The following is a 20749-nucleotide window of genomic DNA, read 5'->3' as shown; positions in this document are numbered from 1 at the left end:
TAGTAACAAACTACACTGAATGGGATCTGAAAGTCAGCTTCACTAAGATTGTTCTCTTCATCTGTCAATATGATTCAAATGCTTGGGAGAAGAGGAAATTAAAGTAACACATTATTTCCTTTCTTTATCCATTGTTCTACCAGCTCTCTTTAATGTCCCCTAAGGGATGAAAACACAATTCCAGGAGGTTTTTATCCATATTTTAAATATATCTGAAGATACATTATTTTCTTTAAAATTCCCCATATTTACAATGTAGCTGTGGTCGAGCATAAATACTTTTTTTGAAAAAAAATAATAATAATCTTCCATATTCTTCCACCAATGCATGTAATCTTGTACTTCAAAAAAATGTTCAAGTCAATGCCACAATACTTTCTTCATTAACCTTTTTTGCCAGTAGAGGGGGCAAAAAACCCCAGACTATCATTAAAGGTTAACTTGTCAAAAAAGTACATCTAGCACTTTCTAAGTGTTTTAAAGACCTTTTGTGTATGGTATCATAAAAAATTTTAAAAACAAACTATAGCTTAGAATTCAGGAATTTTATAAATTAAAAATAAACTTCCTTGACTTCTTTGAAGAGTGACTTACTTGAAAATATGAGTGTTGTTCATTCGGAGTCACCAGCATGAGATTTGCAATTACCTAACATAATTTGTTTAGATCTTTATGCTCTGCTATTGTATTAAACAAGGAAATTAACTGTCATATCTAATTGTCATAGAAGAAGGGCTCTAATGGTAGGCAAAAATTTACACTTTAATTATGAGTGCTGGAACAAGTTTAAGTTTAGACCAAAACAAAGTCAAAAAGGAATCAGAGTGAAATAGAACAAACAGAGATTTTAATGTGTCATCATAGTCATCTTCCACACTCATTATGATGATAAATAAATTATTCTAGGAGGTAAGGAGATAGAAGAAATATAAATATATACAAAGAAATAAAAGAAAAACAGCTCAAAAGAAAATGTAAAATATTCCAAGGTGCTGCTCCTACTCCCCTTTTTATTTCACTATTCAGTTGTAATTAAAGTATTAACAGACCACAAAAAAGGCAAAAATCTGTATCAGCAACTGAAATTTCACAATAAATGAAAAATCTTCACTAAAGTGAGGGAAGGAGGGAAGAAGGGAGGGGGAGAGAGAGAAAGAGAGACTCACCTAAGAGGAGATTTATGAGCTGAATCAACTATCTCATTTTCTAATTCCCTAAAATAATGGTGTGTGATGTTAAAACCACTGTGAACTATTACTAAAACTAATCTAATGTAATAAATTACAAAAGACAAATTGTGCATTATATAATTTATAGCCACAACTCTTCATCAGCACACACATGTCTCAGTTTCCTCATGTATAAAATGAGACCACTACTATGTGCCTCATAGACTGCAATGAACAGAGCCAAGAACAGTGCCCAGCACAGGGTAGATGTGCTTGGTAAACATCAGTTTTCCTGCCCCAAGCTATATAATTCCAACACAAAAGTATTCAGCTCCTACTATTCAGAAGCAGTTTTAGCTAAACCTCATTCAAAATAAGTATCTTTAACTTTTCCAACTAAAAATTTATGTTAACTAGCAGGTATATTCCTGGACACAAATAAAAAGTAACCAAACATTGGTCTTCTGGGCTTGCAGAAACCCTATTCAGTGGCCTTTCAAACCTTCTTCTTCGAGGGTCCCTATCCTTCCCATGCAGGTACATAGTATCTTCATGTTCTTTCCAGTCATATACCAAGACCTATCCCCAAAGCCTTCTTCACATATCCTTACTGCTGAGATATGTCAAGAAAAGCTTGCCCAAAGGCATACAGTCATTCAGTGGCAGACAGAACTCAAACCCCTGTTTGATTTCAAAGCCTGTGTTTCCAACCATTATGCAATATTGCTTTGAATTTAAGTATACTCTCTCAGGGCTTTCTTGAGCATCAAAATCTTACCCTTGAGAGAAAAAACAGGCTTAAGGTTCAGATATCAACAAGTGGATGAACATCTGGAGGAGCTAGTGAACTGTCCCATTACCTCAAAATCACATAATCCTGAGACCAATTCTTGGTTTGTGAAACATAAACCTGGAAAGTCAAAATTAGGATAAATTTTTCTAGTATAAATCTATTAGCTACTTCTCATTTTATAAACATTTTTGGTACTTTTTTTCCTAGTTTGCAACTTGAAACCAGTCTCAGTAATTTTTTACTTACCTCTTCCATTTCGAAGGAGTCTTTCTGCTGTGTCATTATATTTCTTATGGATGGTATTGTCAGTGGTGCACATGGCTCTTTTTCAGGTGTGGATATATGGACACTTTTCAGCTCACTGCTATTTTCTAGCTCACTGTGGCTGGATATGTTGAAATCACTATCTAATTTGGATTCTATAATACCAGATTCCTCACCCAGTTGACGCTCATGACTTTGAGTTTCTTTACTTTGTTCATTTTTGGTTTCTTGGTTAAAATTACTATTTGCTTCATCAGAAATTCTATCACTATCAGTGTTCTCTGTAACAGTTACTGAACTACCAGACACTTCTTCTTTAACTGTAGCCAACATAGAAGATGACTCTTTCTTCTTTATAATTTTTTGAGACTTTTGATCGTTTTTATTGCCACTTTCTTCCATCACTGAAACATTTAGAATCTTTCCTTTTTCAACTGATGGAGAAGGACTACTACATTCTCCTTTCTCTGTTTTATCGACGCATAAATTCAGTTTTGAGAGTGTTTTCATTAAACGATTTGCAGTGTTACTTCGAGTTAAAGGTGGAGGTGAGTCTGTCTCCTTGTTAGAGGTCACTGAGGACATACTTCCAATTCTCTGCAGGGGAGTCCCAGAGACTTGGGAATATAAAGAAGAAAATGCATTCGCCACAGTAGTAAGCACTTCAATTTGACGAAAACGGCCTACCAAAAGAAAAAATATTAATTATATGTTTATATTTAATATATACACATACACATATATTAAATGTATATTATTGTTTAGAATTCCAAAAACTACCCTTAGATCACAAAGATTATAAAACTCTCTTTTTTTACTTATCTAACACTTAAACCCTCTCTACATTCACTGGGTGGGAAGAAGGAGCAAGATTTTTACTCTAAGCACTAGAATTTGTATTTTTAAAAAATCAGAAATAAACACAAAGCATAATGGCAACACTGAATAAAACAGAAAGAACTAGCTATTGGATCTACAGCTGTGATTCTATTCTTAAGTCTTGAACTCTATTAAGACTCTTTCAAAATTCTTCTAAGAAAATGCATGTAAATATATATTTTATACCTAATTTGCGGGGGGGGGGATTTATTAATCTCTTAAAACTGATCCATGAACAATGCAGGGAATCCTATTTTTGGAATCTTTGGCTAACAGAAAGAAAATAAGCAAAGATATGAGTGAAACTGATCAAATCAGCCAGACTAGTTCCTGAAATTAACTGACTTCATTTAAGATTAACAAGACTCCTTCCCTACTTCTTTTCTTCTTGAACAAAAGCGATCTGTAGATAAGAATAAGGTTCTGCAAGTAAGTTATGGTAACACTTGAGTCAAGAATTGGGGAGGAGGGAAAAAATAGGAAAATTAACCACTATAAAGAGTAATAAAATAGCTTAATTTTAACATGTAAAAATGGCTTTTGTGTTGATCAATCTCTTTACGTTCCAGTGCTATTCCTGAAAATTATTAAGGCTTTAAAATAAGACCATCTTGCTGTAGATGCTATAATTTAAGAAAATAATATGCCTAACACTTAAAAACCTTACTTGTTAAAGCATAATTTGGGTTTTCTACTTCCATCCGTTGCATCTGAGCACTCAAAAATACTTTAATATCTATCCCTTTGGCAAAGGATGATGAATTAAAAAATCTGGAAGGAATTTTAGAAGCAATATCTGGTTCATCACGTCCAAATCCAAGATTATAAAGAATTTCTTCAGGATCTTCCTCATAAAGTTCCAACAATTCTGAAACACTACAAAAAAAGGGGGTAAAAAAGGAAACATGAAAATATAAAATAAACTGATAGTCCATATCACATTATAAATGAATACATATTATTGATTTCCTGTGATAAAATCTTTTTTCTCAGCTTCTGCTCTGTAAACCATTATTTATTTTACCATGTTTACACCTGTGTACTAAGGAATAAATAGCCCTTATAAAGGGTTCATTGTCTCAGGTTGCTAGAGTTGCAGAAAAGAGCTAACCCCAAAGAACACATTCAGAGATTCCCTACGTGATTCCTCACCTTATTTTTTTTGTCATTTTAAGAGATTCCTTGTAAAGCAGCTAAAACAAGTAGAGGACAGATGACCAAGAATAAGGAATAAACAGATTAAAGAAGAAATGAAAAGGAACTGAGGGAACTGAGGGACATTTTGTGAAACTTGAGCTTTTCTGCTATCCTTGTCCTAGGAGTGGCAACTGTCCTCGGAGAGACAATAAAGATAACAAGCTGATTTCAGAGAATTGAGGGAGGAGCTTACTTTCAACTTCTCTCCAACCACTTCCACTTAGGAAGTAGGAGGAGTAAGGTTCACAGAGTGTGGATTACACAAAGGTAACTACTCTAATTCTACTGGGAATTAAATATTTAGTATCCCTTCTCTCTCATACCAGTGATAATCTAAGCTTTCTAAGAGTCACTGAAGAAAACAGGAAAGTTAGAGATGGAACTTCAACAGAGAGACACTTCAATTTGTTTCAGAGAAAATGCTCAGATTCTAATATTATAATTTGGGTAATAGTTTAAACTGGATTCCATAGGCACATATACTGATGTATTTTAATATACTCTGTGGGGGGGGGTTGTTGCTGTTTTTTGTTTTTTTTTTGAGACAGCATCTCACTCTGTCACCCAAGTTGAAATGGAGTGGCACAATCATAGCTCATGCAGCCTCAACCTCCTGGGTCCCATTTCAGCCTTCCAAGTGGCTGTGACTACAGGTGGCCCCCACCATACCCAGCTAATTTTTGCATTTTTTGTAAAAACAGGGTTTTGCCGTTTCACCATATTGCTCAGGCTGGTCTTGAATTCCTGAGCTCAAGCAATCCACCCACCTTGACATTCCAAAGCACTGGGATTACAGGTGTGAGCCACTGTGCCTGACTATACTATATATTTGAAAGATCTTTGGTTTAATATGTTGAAAAAAAATTATGCTTACATATCAAGCTGTAACTTAGAAAAATTTATTCTGATTTTTGTGTCAGAGTTAACTCAAGTCCTTAACAGAATGAATTTTGGTTCTCCACAATTACAAGTTACTCCATTATGGAGTTGCTCTTTCAGGTTGTTGAGGGGGCTCCAAATACTCATTTATGGATTCCGGCAGCATTATAAACCTACTTGTTGCTTTTTATTTAATCTCAAAATAAAGCAAAACAAAACAAAAGCTCCTATCAGTTGTGCTGGTTCAGGAAACACTCTTTTTGTGTTCTTTCTGATTTCATACTATCAAGGTAAAATTCAAGATTGAAAAAATGATAAGAGTAGGTCATCTATAACACAATGTAATTCCAACACAATTTCAGAATATGTTACCTTGAGACCGTCCCACTACTTTTCCCAGATCCAGTGGAATTCATACTTCTCCCTTTCTGATGAAACTGTAATCTTCTCTCTTTGGCCAAGATATTATTGCTATAAACAAAATCAGATTCTATAAAACTTTATTTTCATTAATGGTCTTCATTTTTTAAAAGAAATAGAGCAAAACAGCTACATACCAGTTTTCAATTTGAGCATCACTTTCATGGAGGTGGTTGGCTATAGGTAAAAAAAATAAATGTAGAGCACAATTGTTAGTAGGACTATAACAACTATGATACAATTATCAAGAAATCAAATTACCTACAATATTAGAATTAAATGCCTAATATATTAAACACTTATCTTGGTCCATTAAATCTGCATCATTAAAAGTAATATACAGATAGATAAGAACAGGGCCAGGAGCTTTTAAAGGGTGTTTTTGTGTTCTGGTAACATAAAACTAACTACTCTCATTTGAGTGCTTAAAATAAAAAAAAGTATAGGGAACCAATTAAATTTCTTTAGCAAGTTAGAAATAAGTAATGAGGAAGATATGTACCATATATGTGGTACTAATTATTAAATTTAAAAGCTATTAATGAATAATATCTTAAGAGGAAAATATGATTTAACATGAAGTGTGGCAATAGTATACGTCAATTTCTAATGTAGATTTTTTTAAGGTTATAACTGACTTTTCACACATATAACTTGAAAACTTCTACTTATTTCAACATAAATTTTCTTTTAAAAATTGCCTTTCAACTTTATAATACAACTTTAGCTTAAAGTTCTAAACAGATACGTGTTGTTAATGTTTAGAGTTAACTTTTGTTCATTTAACTTTTATAGACAAATATAAAGAATAAAATTAATTATAAACATATCTATTTCAGCACACATGAACTGCTTTTCATTTCTCATCTGCAAAGTCATGACAATTTTGTGTTTCTTTGTACATCCACCAGAAAGGTGCCTAACTCACAGCACTCAGTAATTATTTACTTAATGACTGGAAATAGCCTTGAAATAATTTTCAGTAAAACAACGTAATAGCTTTACTCTTTCATGAGATTCCTTTTTAGGTTCTGGTTTCCAATAAAATCATTCAATATTATCAAACTACCAAGGCAAATATCAAAAGTGCAAAGTGCATTTTAATAAGGGATTGACAACATGTTCAATTGTACTGACTGGGAAGCAGTAAGTTTAAGCTTTTTATAGAGCCTGAAAACATATGAACAGAAATAATAAAAATGAATATATTCACATATTCCAGAGTTTTAAATGTTAGAAGGTTCTAAATAGTAATTTACCTTACAGATGCATTTAAAACAGCAAAAAATCAAGGATATTAAATTAAGTGTATAAATTCACTATTCATCAATTGTAAGCTTTAAAGATTTTTTTAAAATTCTTGTTTTTTTAAAAAAGTACATATTAATAACTGAGCTATACAGCTATGAATAATCTATTCAATATGATCAATGAGCTATAAAATAGCTTTTAAAATACCAGTAAAATAATTTAAAATTCTTAATTTTTTGTGTGAGAAACCTTTATTATAAATCTACTGGAAAACATTACATAACCTGTAAAAATTTTTAAATAGCACAACACATTTTTTAAAATCTAATGCTTTCTGGAATAAACACCAGCATGATTTCTAATAAAATTCTATTAGCTCTGCTATTTTGTCTTTCCCCTTTAATCCTCTAAAAATCAGGAAAACGGGGAAAAGACAGGAGACACTTAAGTACAAAGAGAAAGACAAGCTGCAGCTGTAAGTATGACATAAGTCTATTTTGCGCTAAAAATAAGCTTCAATTTCATTTTCCCATGTATAAATATTTAAGTGTCCTTCCTTTTTCAGGACATTTCTTCCCTCAGTTATATTACCACGGTTTGTTACAAACTGTTCCTTTAAGCATTTAGTACAAGAAAGACAGATGGACACTTCAAATGGTTCTTCAGAGTCATCCCTACATATATCCTACAGACTATGACTAGATTATTAACATAGAAAGGTAATGTGAAATGTACCTGAGCCATTTTCAAGACCCTTAAATTTAGGTTGAGGATCATAAACCTGAGCTTTCTCATTTTTTTTAAATTTGAAAACTAAACAAAAATACAGTTCTTCCAAACAAACATACCTTCAGCTCCCAATGACAAATCATCTTCAAAACTTCCTCCATTTCTCACAAGCACACCTGAAAGAAACATCTGAAAACTCATCCTGGTGTTTTGTTCCTCCCTACCCTCATATAAAATCATTATTTTAGTTAAAATAAATTCACCCAGCAAAATATCTTATACAGTAAAATGTTTCAGACTTGAACGTACTCAGACATTATTCTGATTATGTAACTTCAAGAAGCAGGTATACGCTTTTACTTTAATGTAAAGAAACCACTTTTCCAGCAACATAAAGTTATCAGAAGCCAACCTACAGGCTGTTTTAAACTTATATTTTTGAAGATGTTCAATTAGATTACATACCAATAGTTTCATGGAAAACCAGATTCTGGAGCAAATATTCTTCTTATCCATCTCATATTAAGTCAGGAGCTGGATTTTCCTGACACTGTAAATATATTTTTATATGCCTTGCCACTACCTGCACATGCTTGTTGTACTTTGAACTTTAGAATTCTGTCTTGAACAGGTGGTAAAATTTTAGGTGTGGCAATTTCAGTTAATGTAAGCAAAGAAATGCTGCACTAAAGTTGACTCAACTTTTGTTCACTCAAGTATTTTCCTTATATTTGCATATATTTATATTTAATTAGTCTTTATAATATCTAACTGGACAATAAAGATGTAAGTTTCACGCTGTGAAAAGGCTAGGCAATTTGCTTAAACTCCCTACTGTTTTACAGTTTACAACAAAGTTTTTCCATTTTGCTTCTAGCTCAGAACAGCATTATAAACATGAATATCACTTTTATCAGTCACATATACACTTTTACCCAGAGGACAAAGAAGTAGAGCTGTCGTAAAGAACAGATTTAGAAAGGCAACCTTCTCTTACCCTTGAGTGTACTACTGCTTTGTTCATCCAGTGAGGCTCCCAAAGGTGTACTGAAACCATATAAACATATTAGCCTTAGTCTTGTGAAAGGCTGTTTGGAAAGTTGTCATTACATGGCCTTACTTAAAGAGTTATAGCTCAATAAGCTTCTAATCACAGTTAAACTCTCCTCCAAAAACACACAAGGAATGCAAGTAAATTACATAAGTAATATTCAGTAACTAAGTAAATACCTATCATCAAGTCAGTTCAGCAGGAATGATTTAATCACATCTGATGTGCCAACAATTAGGGGCAAAAATGGCAATGACAAATCATACGAATTGGCATTTTTCTTTGCAAAAAAGAGAGAATGACTGACAATAAGCATTAAGAAAATGTCTGTTCCTCTCAATCCTTCCATCAAAAAAGAAAATTAGAAGAAAACAAATCTTCAGTCATAGGTAACTTAACCTTAATAAAATTAAAAAGTGAAGAGTAGTTGGAAATGAGGCCCAACAGTTTCCTTAAACCTCATCTGTTAATCTATCACTAGCACTTCAAAGCATCACATAGTGCCTCCCCCTTGCCCCAACTTTTTCTTTATTTAAATGTAGAAGCTTGAGATTTGCTTTCTGTTTTTAGCTAAAAAATACATATATTTTTCATTTAACTTGGAAAATTACTAAAAAGTTGACTTGAGAATCAACATTAAGATTAGCCATTGCTCAAATTTTTTCATTCTTGTAGTTCAAATACAGATGAGAGAAATATCTGTTTTTCAAATACAGAAACAAACACTTTTAATTCTCTCAAACCAAGTTATAGTAAGAAACACATTGTTTTATATTGGAGAGTCTGTTTTGTGATACAAACCTTTCTTCAGTAACAATTTATACCTGTTAAAAACTCACATGAGACATGGGATCAATTATGAAAATACCAGTTTCAAGGAAATGCCAATTAAAGGTTAAAACTTTCTACAAGTATACTAACAATGGCAGCTCTTTAAAAAACTAGTACTTTTGAAATGTAAAAGAATCACAAGCAATTACTATAAATATACTCATAAAAGCTTTAATCCATTTTTTGCATATATTTTAATAAAATTCTAATGTATGTCTTTAAAAAGCCATCCTTCCCTGATGGCTACTTTCTTGGATGTAAATACTGCATTACTCTGTCCACAGATGTCTCTACTGGTCTACGCACTAACAGAAAATGGTAGATAAGCAGAATAACAGGAATCCTCCTTCGAAAACAAATATCTTCCTTTTATAGTTGCTCCCTTCCAAATTCTATCAAAATCTCTATCACTTCTTCAATGTTAATTCAAGCAGTTTTTACTTAGTCCCCCCACAAATGGTTATCAAAATAAAGACTCCCTTTAAGGAAAGAAAACACGGTATAATTATTCAGGATATGGACGGCACTAAAAAACAAAGACTATTTGAGAACTTATCAAGTGGGTAAAATGCTGTCTTAAGGTCATTTGTACATAATAAACAACATACAGAATGTCCAACTCTGGGAAGGAACTTGAGTTGTTATTTAAAACAAAAATACAGATGCAACATATCCTAAGTCGAACCTGTGATAATATAGCCAAGATTAAAAGACTACTTGTTCTAGCTTTCCTGGATACAAATGAATGCCATTCTTGCGTAGAATAGGTGCCAACTGTAGGAACAAGAAGGAAATCCATGAGGGAAGGAGCAGCAAACTACAGAATCTTCCCACATAAATCAGTATTGGCAACAAAACTTCTGAAATTGTCAGGGATTGACTGTGTCCTGGTGAATGTCAACATTTGCCTACTGCACTTGTCTCAAAAAAGATGCACTTATTTACTGTCTAATTGATATGATCTCTTATACAATCTTAAATCCTATAGGTCATTAAAACATAGTGTGATTCTTCTCTTGTTCTTAATTTTTTAAATTCTTTTTAATATGCACTTGAACTTAAACAATAAAACATTATAAACGTATTTGTAATGCTAAGCCTATTTTAAGAAACCTAAAGTAAGCCACTACTGTACTGAGGACTGTAGGTAAATAGTCAGATTGGAGGCTTTAAAAGACCTAAGTAAAAGTAACAAAACAACTGCTCAGATACATTTCTAAGAGGAAACGAAAGATACTAGTTTCATCAGATCTCACCCAAAAGGCCTGAACATGTGTATTCAAAATTTCAAGCTTTTAAATTATAGACTGTTTTGGAATTTAACAATTAAATGAACTAGTAGCACAGTAATACAATTTCTTGATCCATACTTTGAGTGAAGTATCTAATAACTAAGGCTTATCTGAAAACCGGGAGATTGATTTAAAGCTAGATTGTAAATCTGGGGTCCAAGGACTTCAAGCAGTGTAGTTGCCTCTGTGCATCTTTAAAGAGAAGTTATTCCATATATTTCATCATATTTCAGAAGGGTCTACGACACTTCCAATAAAGGATACGAGTTCTGTCATAAAGAGTGCTCAATAATGTTCCAGTCGATTCATCAAAACAGGGCATTAATATCATGGTAGCCAATATTCTGTCTTTAGAGGAGGCAAACTGGCATATGAATCACTTGCCACAACAAAACAAAACAAACTACCCCAACTCTAATATTTGAACGAAATATTAAGAAAGCCTAAATTGAGAAGGCAAAAATATGCTCAAAAGCAAACACCAACAAAAGTTTAAATGCTACATTCTTGATTTTACAACTAGCAATTAAAGTGGAAAAAATAGGAAACAAGCACATTTCGCTGTAGTCAGATTTACTTGCAGTATGATTCATCTCCTCTGTATTTTATCAAACATTTTTGTAACACTTGCCAAAGCATGTAATTAAACAGATTTATGCAGTCTGAATGCTTTTAAAAGTTCTATTCCCTGAGAATTCCAGCGTCATCTGACAATTCCATGTTCAAGAAGTAAACTATAAGTACAAAGTTAGCTAGTTTTAATAGCTCCCCAAACAGAAATAAAATTAAAGCTCATTTAGTGTAGTTAGGTAAATTAAACTCGTCTTAAAACACATTGGAGAGGAAAATGATTCCGTGCCAGTTGTACAGATGCCAAAACTAAAGCAAAATAAAATATCCTATGAAATGTGAGAATTCTTTCAAATAAAAACAGAACAAACATAATACGGCACGATAATCTGTTTTGGATTTCTGATCTCTGATGCTAACACCATGCGCGAGCAGCTGAAGTCCTAACTGTAAAGTCAACACGGTCACCAAATAATCAGCGGTTACAGCACTTCCATTTCTAATCGCTTAGAGGAGGAAGCTATCCGCCGGCTCACTTTCCGGTTTGTAGCTTACAACGGTCGCAGGACCCACAGGGACGCGGCCCGAGTGGCTCTGCTCCAGCGTCCCGTCCGCATGGATCTCCTCCAGGACGCGGGCGGCCCAGGGAGCACTCACCGGCAGTCCTTGAGCCATATCGCGATCTTCTCGTTGGGCACGTTTCCTGGGGGGTAGAGCAAGGGGACAGCGCGTTACCACACAGAAGCACTCCGACAGCAGGGTCACCCAGGACCCTCCCAAGCAGGAAAATCCACCACGGCAAATGCAGCCTAAGCGACACGTCTCAGTGTCCCTTGGCAGGGAAATCGGATGGCACCCAGTAGTCTGTGTTGACGCTGGGGGCGCCTCGTCCAGCGCGCGCGTTTGAAGGTCGGAAGTGTCCCCTCTCCCCTCGGCCTACGGTTCCCAAGACTCTACCAGAACTCGTGGCAGGCGCCCAGGGCGCACGAGACTCTCCCCAGCCCGCCAGCCTCCCCCCGCAGCCCAGCCGGGCGCACCGACCTCTTCCCCCCGCTGCCGGCAGCTGCGCGCCGGGGAGGTCCTCCTCCTCGTCCTCCTCCTCGTCCTGCGTCGTCGCTTCTGTGGACAGATCCTCCGTCTCTGAAGCTTGCCAGGAGCTGCGGCACTTGGCCCAGGCCTTCCTCCTGCGACTCGCCACTTGCCACTCCAGTTCCTCCTCCGCCTCCGCCGACGACGCCAAGGGTCGGTCCATGGCCGCACTGGGGGCTCCGTTACCCCAGCCGGACCCTGTGCGAGACACGGCGGCGGCGGGGACCCCCGCCCTCGCTGTCAGCGCCCGGCCGGGCAGGGGGCCCCGGGGAGCTGAAGCGGGCGCCGCAGGAGGAGGAGGAGGAGGGGACAGGGAGGGAGGGAGGGAGGGAGGGAGGGAAGGAAGGGGAGGGAAGGGGCGGAGGGCCGGCGCTTCACATGAAGCCGGCCGGGCGCGGCGCGGGAGCGCTAGTGGCCCGAGGGAGCGCGGCTGGGAGCCGAGCGCCCGCCCGGCCCCTGCTCCCCACCCCCAGCCTGACGCGCCCCAGGCAGGCCGGCCGCTGCGCGTCTGCGCGCCTTCCCTCGGCGGCGGCCCACGCCCCCTTCCGGCCGGGGGCGCGCGGGGCGTGGTGCGGAGCAGGCCAGCCCTCCTCTGCTGCCAGCGGAATGGGCGAGATTAGTTTGCTTGTTAATAATCTTTCCTTCTCTTCTCCTCCTCCTCCCTTGCCCAAAAATAGAAAGAAAGTGGGGAGGCCAAGTCTCACAAATCGCCCCCGCGAGAAAACGAGTGTCTGCTTAGGCACCCTGAAACGTACACTTCAAAGAGTCGCCTGAATGTAGACTATTTAGTGTCCAAGGAATTGGGGTAAGGACGGAAAGAGAGGTGCTTGATTAGTGTAGCCAAAAATGTTAAAACTGCAAAAGACCAAGCTTCCTGGAGTGCTACTTTCATACTTAAAGTTATTTATAGTGGTTATGTTATGAATGAAAATGAATTGTGAAAGGATATTTAATCTGGAAATTTCATATTGAAGTTGGACTTAGGGAAGGGAGAATAGAGCAAACAATAATTGGGACAATGTGGAGATAGTTGCTTGGATTTTGGTGAGACAGCATGCTACAAGAAACAAATGATGTCAGGGTTCAAAACTGTTTCTAAAGCCAGCTTCAGCATTCCCTTTTGTTATGTTTAAATCCTCATTAGCAAAAAGACTCAAATTCTATCCAAAACCAGACACAATGTGACAGACCTATCAAGCAACATTGTTCCCCTAAATGTTACATCTAAACTATACATATAAGTAAGGCTTCCAATATTTTATTGTACTCTACTCTGAAGAACAAGTAAGAACACTTTTTAAAATCTTAACCTGATTGAAAAGAGTATTTTGCATAGAGATAATATTTTAAGGAAGGAATTACTTTTCATTTGAAATTAAAGTCAAGAGCATAGTAAAAGTCCTAATGGAAGCATTCGAATTCCAAGGTAATTAAGTGCATTGTCATTGATAGCTACAGGAAACCATAACTTTTGAAGAATTTGGAATGAAGAATGCTCTGGAGATGAAATAGTGCCTAGTTTTTGTCTAGGCATTTACACGTAAGTCATGGACTACTAAAACAGCACACTGATTTTCCTGCCTTCATTCTTTCCTATCTCCATTCTAGCGCATTGCTCTAGATTTACAATTCTAGGACATCTTCTGATGGTTTACTAATATCCCCAAGATCAAATCCAAAATCCAGGCTATCTTTCCAAAACCATCATAATATTCCCCTCATATATGTACTGCCAAATGTCAGGGGAGTTAGAACCGTGATATTAGTATCTCTATGGCTTGAAATTTCACTACTAGAAAATCTTTTCTTTGAATTTAAAAGACTTTCTCAGCCTTCAAGGGTCCTGTAGTAGGATGCAGCTAACAGTTTAATGGCTCTCCAAAACAGGCCAGAGTCTCACTGCCCGTGTGGAAGATGAAAAAGAGAATGAATAAAGAAGGTACCTAAGAAAAGGCATGGAAAGGGCTGGTCAAGTGCCACAAAATATGCTGCCTTCAAAGTTTTATCCAGGGTTCTTATGTATGCCACCCTGTTCCTCTGCTGCTCCCAGCTTCAATTCTATCATATCGAAGTGCTGTTGCCTACTCTGTCTTTGCTTCTTAATTCATTCCTGTTCTTTCTATCCACTATCTTCATGACTTTCAAAATCTAGCTAAACCAGAACTTTTTGACTCCACTATTCAACCACTCCTGATCACACCACTCCCACAGGGATCTGATATACAACAACATGTCTACGTCATTTATTTGGGGACTGAATTGTACAGTAAATAATATGACTGGCCCTGGAAGGTATGTTTGGCTTACTAGCCAGATTGTAAATTGTGAGAGATGATAGAACATTCTTCAGTATTCTTGTACCTCCTACACTTTTAAATGCTGATCCCACAAGGGATAATGCGTCTTCTTGAGGTAGTTTCTTTTTTTGTGTGTTCTTCAAAGAGACACCTAAATTGATTATTTAAAAATTTGCTTCATGTTATTTCTATAATGCTTATATTTTATTTAGGTTTGCAGTTGTTTAAATACGCTTTCAGATGACAACAACAAAGAATTCTTGTGAAAGGCAATAATGAGCCATAGTTTTAAAAAAATCAAACAACCAGAGTCAAGTAATAAGGGGGAAAAAATACCAGCAGGTAACAAAATAGAGTATATACATTTTCAGTTTCCAGTAACACAAATGTATGTTTTCTTCTACATGGCATTTTTTAGTGACATATGTTGAGGGTATAGAAGTAATAGAGAAGAAAACCCTTGAAGTAGTATGCTATTGCCTTGAAATGTAAGGTTTTTTCATTGTATTCTCAACTTTTACAGATGTTTTAAAATGCCCAGAGTATTTCATTTATTCCATAATGAATACTACACATGAAGAAAGTCTACATGTTTGCTTCTTTGAGGATTTTTTCCCAAACAAGTACTATATTGTATACCAACTGCAAGTATACATTGCAAAGCTCTACATAAAGAGTATTATCTGGGCCAGGCATGGTGGCTCACACCTGTAATCCCAGCACTTTGGGAGGCTGAAGCGGGGCGGATCACCTGAGGTCAGGAGTTTGAGACCAGCCTGACCAACAGGGAGAAACCCCGTCTCTACTAAAAATACAAAATTAGCCATGCATGGTGGCAAATGCCTGTAATTCCAGCGATTCGGGAGGCTGAGGCAGGAGAATAGCTTGAACCCGGGAGGCAGAGGTTGTGGTGAGCTGAGATTGTGCCATTGCACTCCAGCCTGGGCAAAAAGAGTGAAACTATGTGTCAAAACAAAACAAGAGTATTGTCTGAATCAATGATGCTTGCAAGGTGGAAAAAGAAAGAAATGTATATTAAGTGTGGATAATTCCATCCACCATTACATAGTGGAAGCAACTTGGTCTTTGGTGTTAGACTGAAGTTTGAAATGTTTCCCTCTTTTCCTAGCTGTATGGTATAAGGCAAGACAGCTAATATTCCTGGGCCATGACTTTTCTCATCTTTGAAATAGTAATCATGATAACTACCTTCCCAAATTGATGTGACTCTCACATGAAATAATGTAGGGGCTCAGTATAGCTATTAGAATGATTATATTGCAGAAAGCAAAAGTCAATCAATTTCATATAGGGGAATAATTCTCATATTAGCAAATGGCATCTATCATCATGCTTATGCAGCTGTATTTTAAAATTGGCATAAGTTCAGGCAAGGATAGAAAACATATACTTTGGTTAAATCAGGCAGTTTTATATGGGAAAGTGTAAATCATAAGGGAAACATTGTTCTTGGTTTAATTAGATATTTAAAATTACAAAACAAGATTTACTATTGAGTAGGTTAAGCCATTTTGGTTCTAGTTATAGTATTGTTTCTTTAATAATATTTATATACTCAAAAATTGTATTTTGTGCATCACAATCTTAATTATTTAGAATCTGATTAGAGAGTGGTAGAGTTGCAGTTATTTCTTCAAATTCTCACCGTTCATTAAGACAAAAGGGGGCTGAGAGGTATAAGGTAAGTAGAATATCAGGTTAAATGAACAGAGTAGCATTTTATATTTTGAGAGTATTGCCTGGAGGAAAAAATTCTATATGAAATAAGAATGGAAAACACTGCATATTATATCCCCTCCTCTTCCTCCACCCCAGCACAGTCACAATGAATGTTAAAGACTTGAGAAGTCTTCAAAACTTGTTTTTTAAAACTGTTTAATTTTTTAAACCCAATAGTTCTAAAATTCATTTCAACAGGAAATCTTTTTGGCCCCTCAATGCATCCATTAACATTTCCAGGGATACCAGTGAGATAATTTGCAATAGCATAAAAGAGAATAAAAGAAAAAATATTAACAAATAAGAGTAAACACTTCAAAAATTTTCAGAGATTTATTTACAAATCATGTAATTGAACTATGAGAAATTGAATTTCTGCAACACATATGAGGAACGCTGGTTAGTCTGACTTCAATTGGGTTATTGATATATTCCTCTATTATTGAAACCATTATTAATTATTAAAATATTTCTGATTTTAGTATTTCCAGTTATTGTATATATGTTAAAGCAATAAAATGGCATGTTTAAAGCCTGTAAACCTTTTGATCTTAGAGTTCTTCCACATTAGCAAAAATTCAAGGATTTTTATATTAGTTGCTTTTCCTCATAAGGAGGCATTAATATGTAGAATAGTCCATTATTTTGATTTATCTTATTTTCCCAAGTACAGATAAGAAGGAGAAGCAGGTGTTAATACCACTAGAATTTTGCCTTGCAAATTATACAATATGGGTAAATTATCAGTTTACATACTTTCTGATTTTGTGCATGTTAAAGACTTGTCAGTTTTATCACTCATTCTCAGATCACAATTTATTCAGTTTGACACATGATGCTAAATTTACTCTTTTCTCAGTGAAACTTTGTGGCCAGTTTGTTTTCTTTTCAGTGGCTCAATCCTCTGGTGTTTCTGAGCAACAGGTAAGAATGGTTCATCTATTCTTAATCAACAATAAAGTGAAGCAAGATTATGTAACAGAATAGACTATTTGGTCTGTTTCACAAATTCATAAAACAACTCAAAGGAGGTTTTGAAATCCTTTTTACTGAACATAGTTACACATGAATTACCAACATTTTTGCTTTCTATCTGTGAAGCCTAATTCTCAAGTTAGGATCAATCCTCTTACTTTTTCTTCTCAGCCCTGCCCTAAAATGTTGCTTTTAAAGGTCTCTGACGTTTTGAATCATAAAACCTTTTTAAAAAGTATATCTGTTCATATGAAATGCACAGTCTATACCCATGCAAGATGATATTTAAGAATTTTTCTGCAACACATAACCGAACAGGAGGATGTCATTATTGAGTTTCCCAGTGTTGGCACTGTCTTATTATATAGTTAATTTCTCTTCCATATTTAAGATTATATTCTGGCTCTTTTGTTTATGTATATGATTACTTTCTCTTTGGAGCCATTTAGAACTTTAAAAAAATTATAGCTCACTATGCATATATTTGAAATTATATATTTTCATGTAAATTTCTCTGTGTTTTATGAAGAGCAGGAAAAGGAAGGTTCGTGACTAGATGAACCATACATCTCTCTAACACTGCTGTATCTTGAAGAGCTTTAAATGGTACACACCTTATAACGGTTCTTTAGCATACACACACACACACACACGTCTTTGAAAAAAATAATAAATGTGGTATGTGCCTGAACCTGAATAAATATAAACTGCACTGGCCTCTCCCAGCACGTTTCCCTTCTCTAATCTCCCTTCTGCAGCTCCTTTATGCCCATCTCAGAACAAATACAATCTGCATTCAGAACAGGACCGTTTACAAGTTGAATGGAGTTATTTTGGGTGAGTCATTGAAAACACAGTACAAAACCTTTCCTCACTCACCAGAAATGCATTTTAAAAATAAAGCCAAAGCGAACAAGGCTTGGCAAGTTGAGGGTGGACAAAATGGGGAGAGAACAGGTTTTCTGCCAGACTCAGACAGGATTCTGGTAAACCAGTTTGGCTATTTCTTTATATTCAACTCCATCAAATCCCATCACCAACTAAAAAGTACTAGGTTGAGCAAGCAGGACTTCAAAACGAAGACACTTCATTTAACACTGTGATGATGAGCAGATATACAAGAGCTTAGCAACAGTTTAAGTCCCCCTTTTTGTCTCTAATTCAGAAGCTATGAAACATACACACTTGGCCGGGCGTGGTGGCTCATGCCTGTAATCCCAGCACTTTGGGAGGCCGAGGCAGGCAGATCACAAGGTCAGGAGATTGAGACCATCCTGGCTAACAAGGTGTAAACCTTGTCTCTACTAAAAATACAAAAAATTAGCTGGGCATGGTGGTGGGCACCTGTACTCCCAGCTACTCGGGAGGCTGAGGCAGGAGAATGGCGTGAACCTGGGAGATGGAGCTTGCAGTGAGCTGAGATCGCACCATTGCACTCCAACCTGGGTGGCAGAGTGAGACATTGTCTCAGAAAAAAAAAAAATATATATATATATACACACACACACACACACACACACACACATTTAATAACGCAATTCTTTTGATTAAATGGGTATTTGACAAATAGTGACTATGGGCAATTAGAAAATGTTATATAAATGCAATATGCAATCCTTTCAAATTGCTTTTAAAACAAGTCTCATGAGAGTTAATCAAATAATAAAATATTAAAGGAGATAGAGCTATGGAGATTGAAAATAATAAGCTACTTTTTAAGAAACTTTAAAAATTGAATTATTATAATTAAAACAAGTCTATACCATGGCTTTTTCAATTTTAGATATTTAATATGCAAATATTACAGATTTATATATCCATGTAGATTCTTATTGGTCTATGGAACATGAGACTTATCCTGTATCCTGTGCATAACTTTCTCCCAGAAATATAGTGATTACTTTTCCACAACCTGCTACAGATCAGTTGAGGCTCACATCTCATGAATGGAAAGAAACCTGGAATCATTAAGAAGAAATTCTTAAACACATAATGGTAACATAGAACACTTGCCATAAAATTTGAGAGTCCTCAAATAATCTTTAGCACAAGTTGACCCCGCAGATTATTGTGAGCCAATTAACAGGTGCTATAGAGGGTCCTACACTTTGTAGTGTTGCCTGTTCACAAATGGTCCATCCTCAAGTTGTGGGAACAAGCCAGTTACTACTGATTTAATTATGCAGGTAATCTCCTTGAACTCCCTTGCAAATGATTAGTTTCCACAAGGCAGGCTTTACCTTTGTTGGTAAAGGGAATGAAAACTGTTTAAAAGTTAATGTGACTATGGAAGTACAAGGTCATAATAAACACACAGATATTTCCTGCTATGATTAACAGCAAAGCAAGTATTCTGGTTTCCTACATTTTGGGGACTTTTTTTTCCTTCCCCTTTCTTTTATGGTTAAGTAATTGTTTTAAAATTATAAAATAACATACAGCCTTCAAAAATTCTCTCACCAATCTACGAATGACTTTATCTCATTTATTTTTATTTAAATTTTATCTACATATAATAAAAAACTAAGGAGACTAATATTTATTGATAGGAACTCAAAATTAAGAGCTTCTCCATAATCTTTCAAAACAAACTGAAAAGTGAGGCGAATTTTCATCAAAATTTCTTTGGGACAAGAAAGTCTATTACAGCTGTTAGGTAGCATATTTGGCTTGGATTACATTTGTATTAAAGAACTAAAGCTGTGTTTATTAATAGACTGTTATTAAATAAAAGAACCACAGGGTAAAGGTCAGCATGCAGGTTGTTTTGCTTAATTGTTAAAGATCCCTTGAGCCCATGTCTTTCCAATTATTTTTAAGCAAGTCAGCCCAAGTTGGCACCTTAAAATCCTTTAAGTACTGTAATTACAATAGTACTGATAATCAGTTTGGAGAAGTACTACTAAAAGAGCTGTTATTTCAGTGGAGCCAAGGAAATAACAGTGTTAAAAATGGATGCTTTTGACTGAGCACTTCTATTGTGTCAGACACAGTATTTTGGGCTGGATTTACACTGTCTCATTTAATACAAAAACTATTAGTGTTTGTATTATTCTCACTTTATAGATAGGGAAACTGAGCCTCTGAAAGGTTAATACTTGTCCCCAGGCTACCTACTAGAAAGTGGCAGAGAAGAACCAGGACTTACTCTACACCTAAAACCCATGCTCTTACCTGCCATATGCGATGGTCTCATAGTATTTCAGCCCCACTGTTAGAGAAACATTAGCAGTCACTTAGTCTCATCATACTGAAAGGATTCTTCACTTATAGCTGATGAGCACAGGGTCAGTGTGACCCTTAAGTGAATGGAATCCTGGGGA

General features: G+C 36.1%; 1 protein-coding gene across 12 annotated transcripts in view; it reads right to left on the bottom strand.

The window, feature by feature from the left end:
• ITPRID2 (ITPR interacting domain containing 2) overlaps positions 1-12924 on the bottom strand; it is a 38592-nt gene extending 25668 nt beyond the window's left edge. For 7 of the 12 annotated variants that reach the window (XM_015110474.3, XM_015110476.3, XM_015110477.3 and 4 more), the window contains exons 1-8: positions 12367-12924; positions 11983-12028; positions 8579-8628; positions 7701-7757; positions 5739-5778; positions 5554-5652; positions 3773-3981; positions 2209-2909 (exon numbers count right to left, since the gene is read on the bottom strand). In XM_015110474.3, the coding sequence (XP_014965960.3) occupies positions 2209-2909; positions 3773-3981; positions 5554-5652; positions 5739-5778; positions 7701-7757; positions 8579-8628; positions 11983-12028; positions 12367-12577 (1413 nt within the window). In that variant the 5' untranslated portion in view covers positions 12578-12924. Of the gene's footprint in view, positions 1-2208; positions 2910-3772; positions 3982-5553; positions 5653-5738; positions 5779-7700; positions 7771-8046; positions 8185-8578; positions 8629-11982; positions 12029-12366 lie in introns of those variants that run through there. The other 5 variants (XM_077957294.1, XM_077957295.1, XM_077957296.1 and 2 more) reach the window with 3 other exon arrangements.
• Positions 12925-20749: the final 7825 nt, after the last annotated feature.

This window comes from Macaca mulatta, chromosome 12 (genome assembly GCF_049350105.2).
Source record: "Macaca mulatta isolate MMU2019108-1 chromosome 12, T2T-MMU8v2.0, whole genome shotgun sequence".
Taxonomy (NCBI): Eukaryota; Metazoa; Chordata; class Mammalia; order Primates; family Cercopithecidae; genus Macaca; species Macaca mulatta.
Note: the sequence above shows the minus strand (reverse complement) of the source record. Positions and strands in the feature narration are given on the sequence as shown.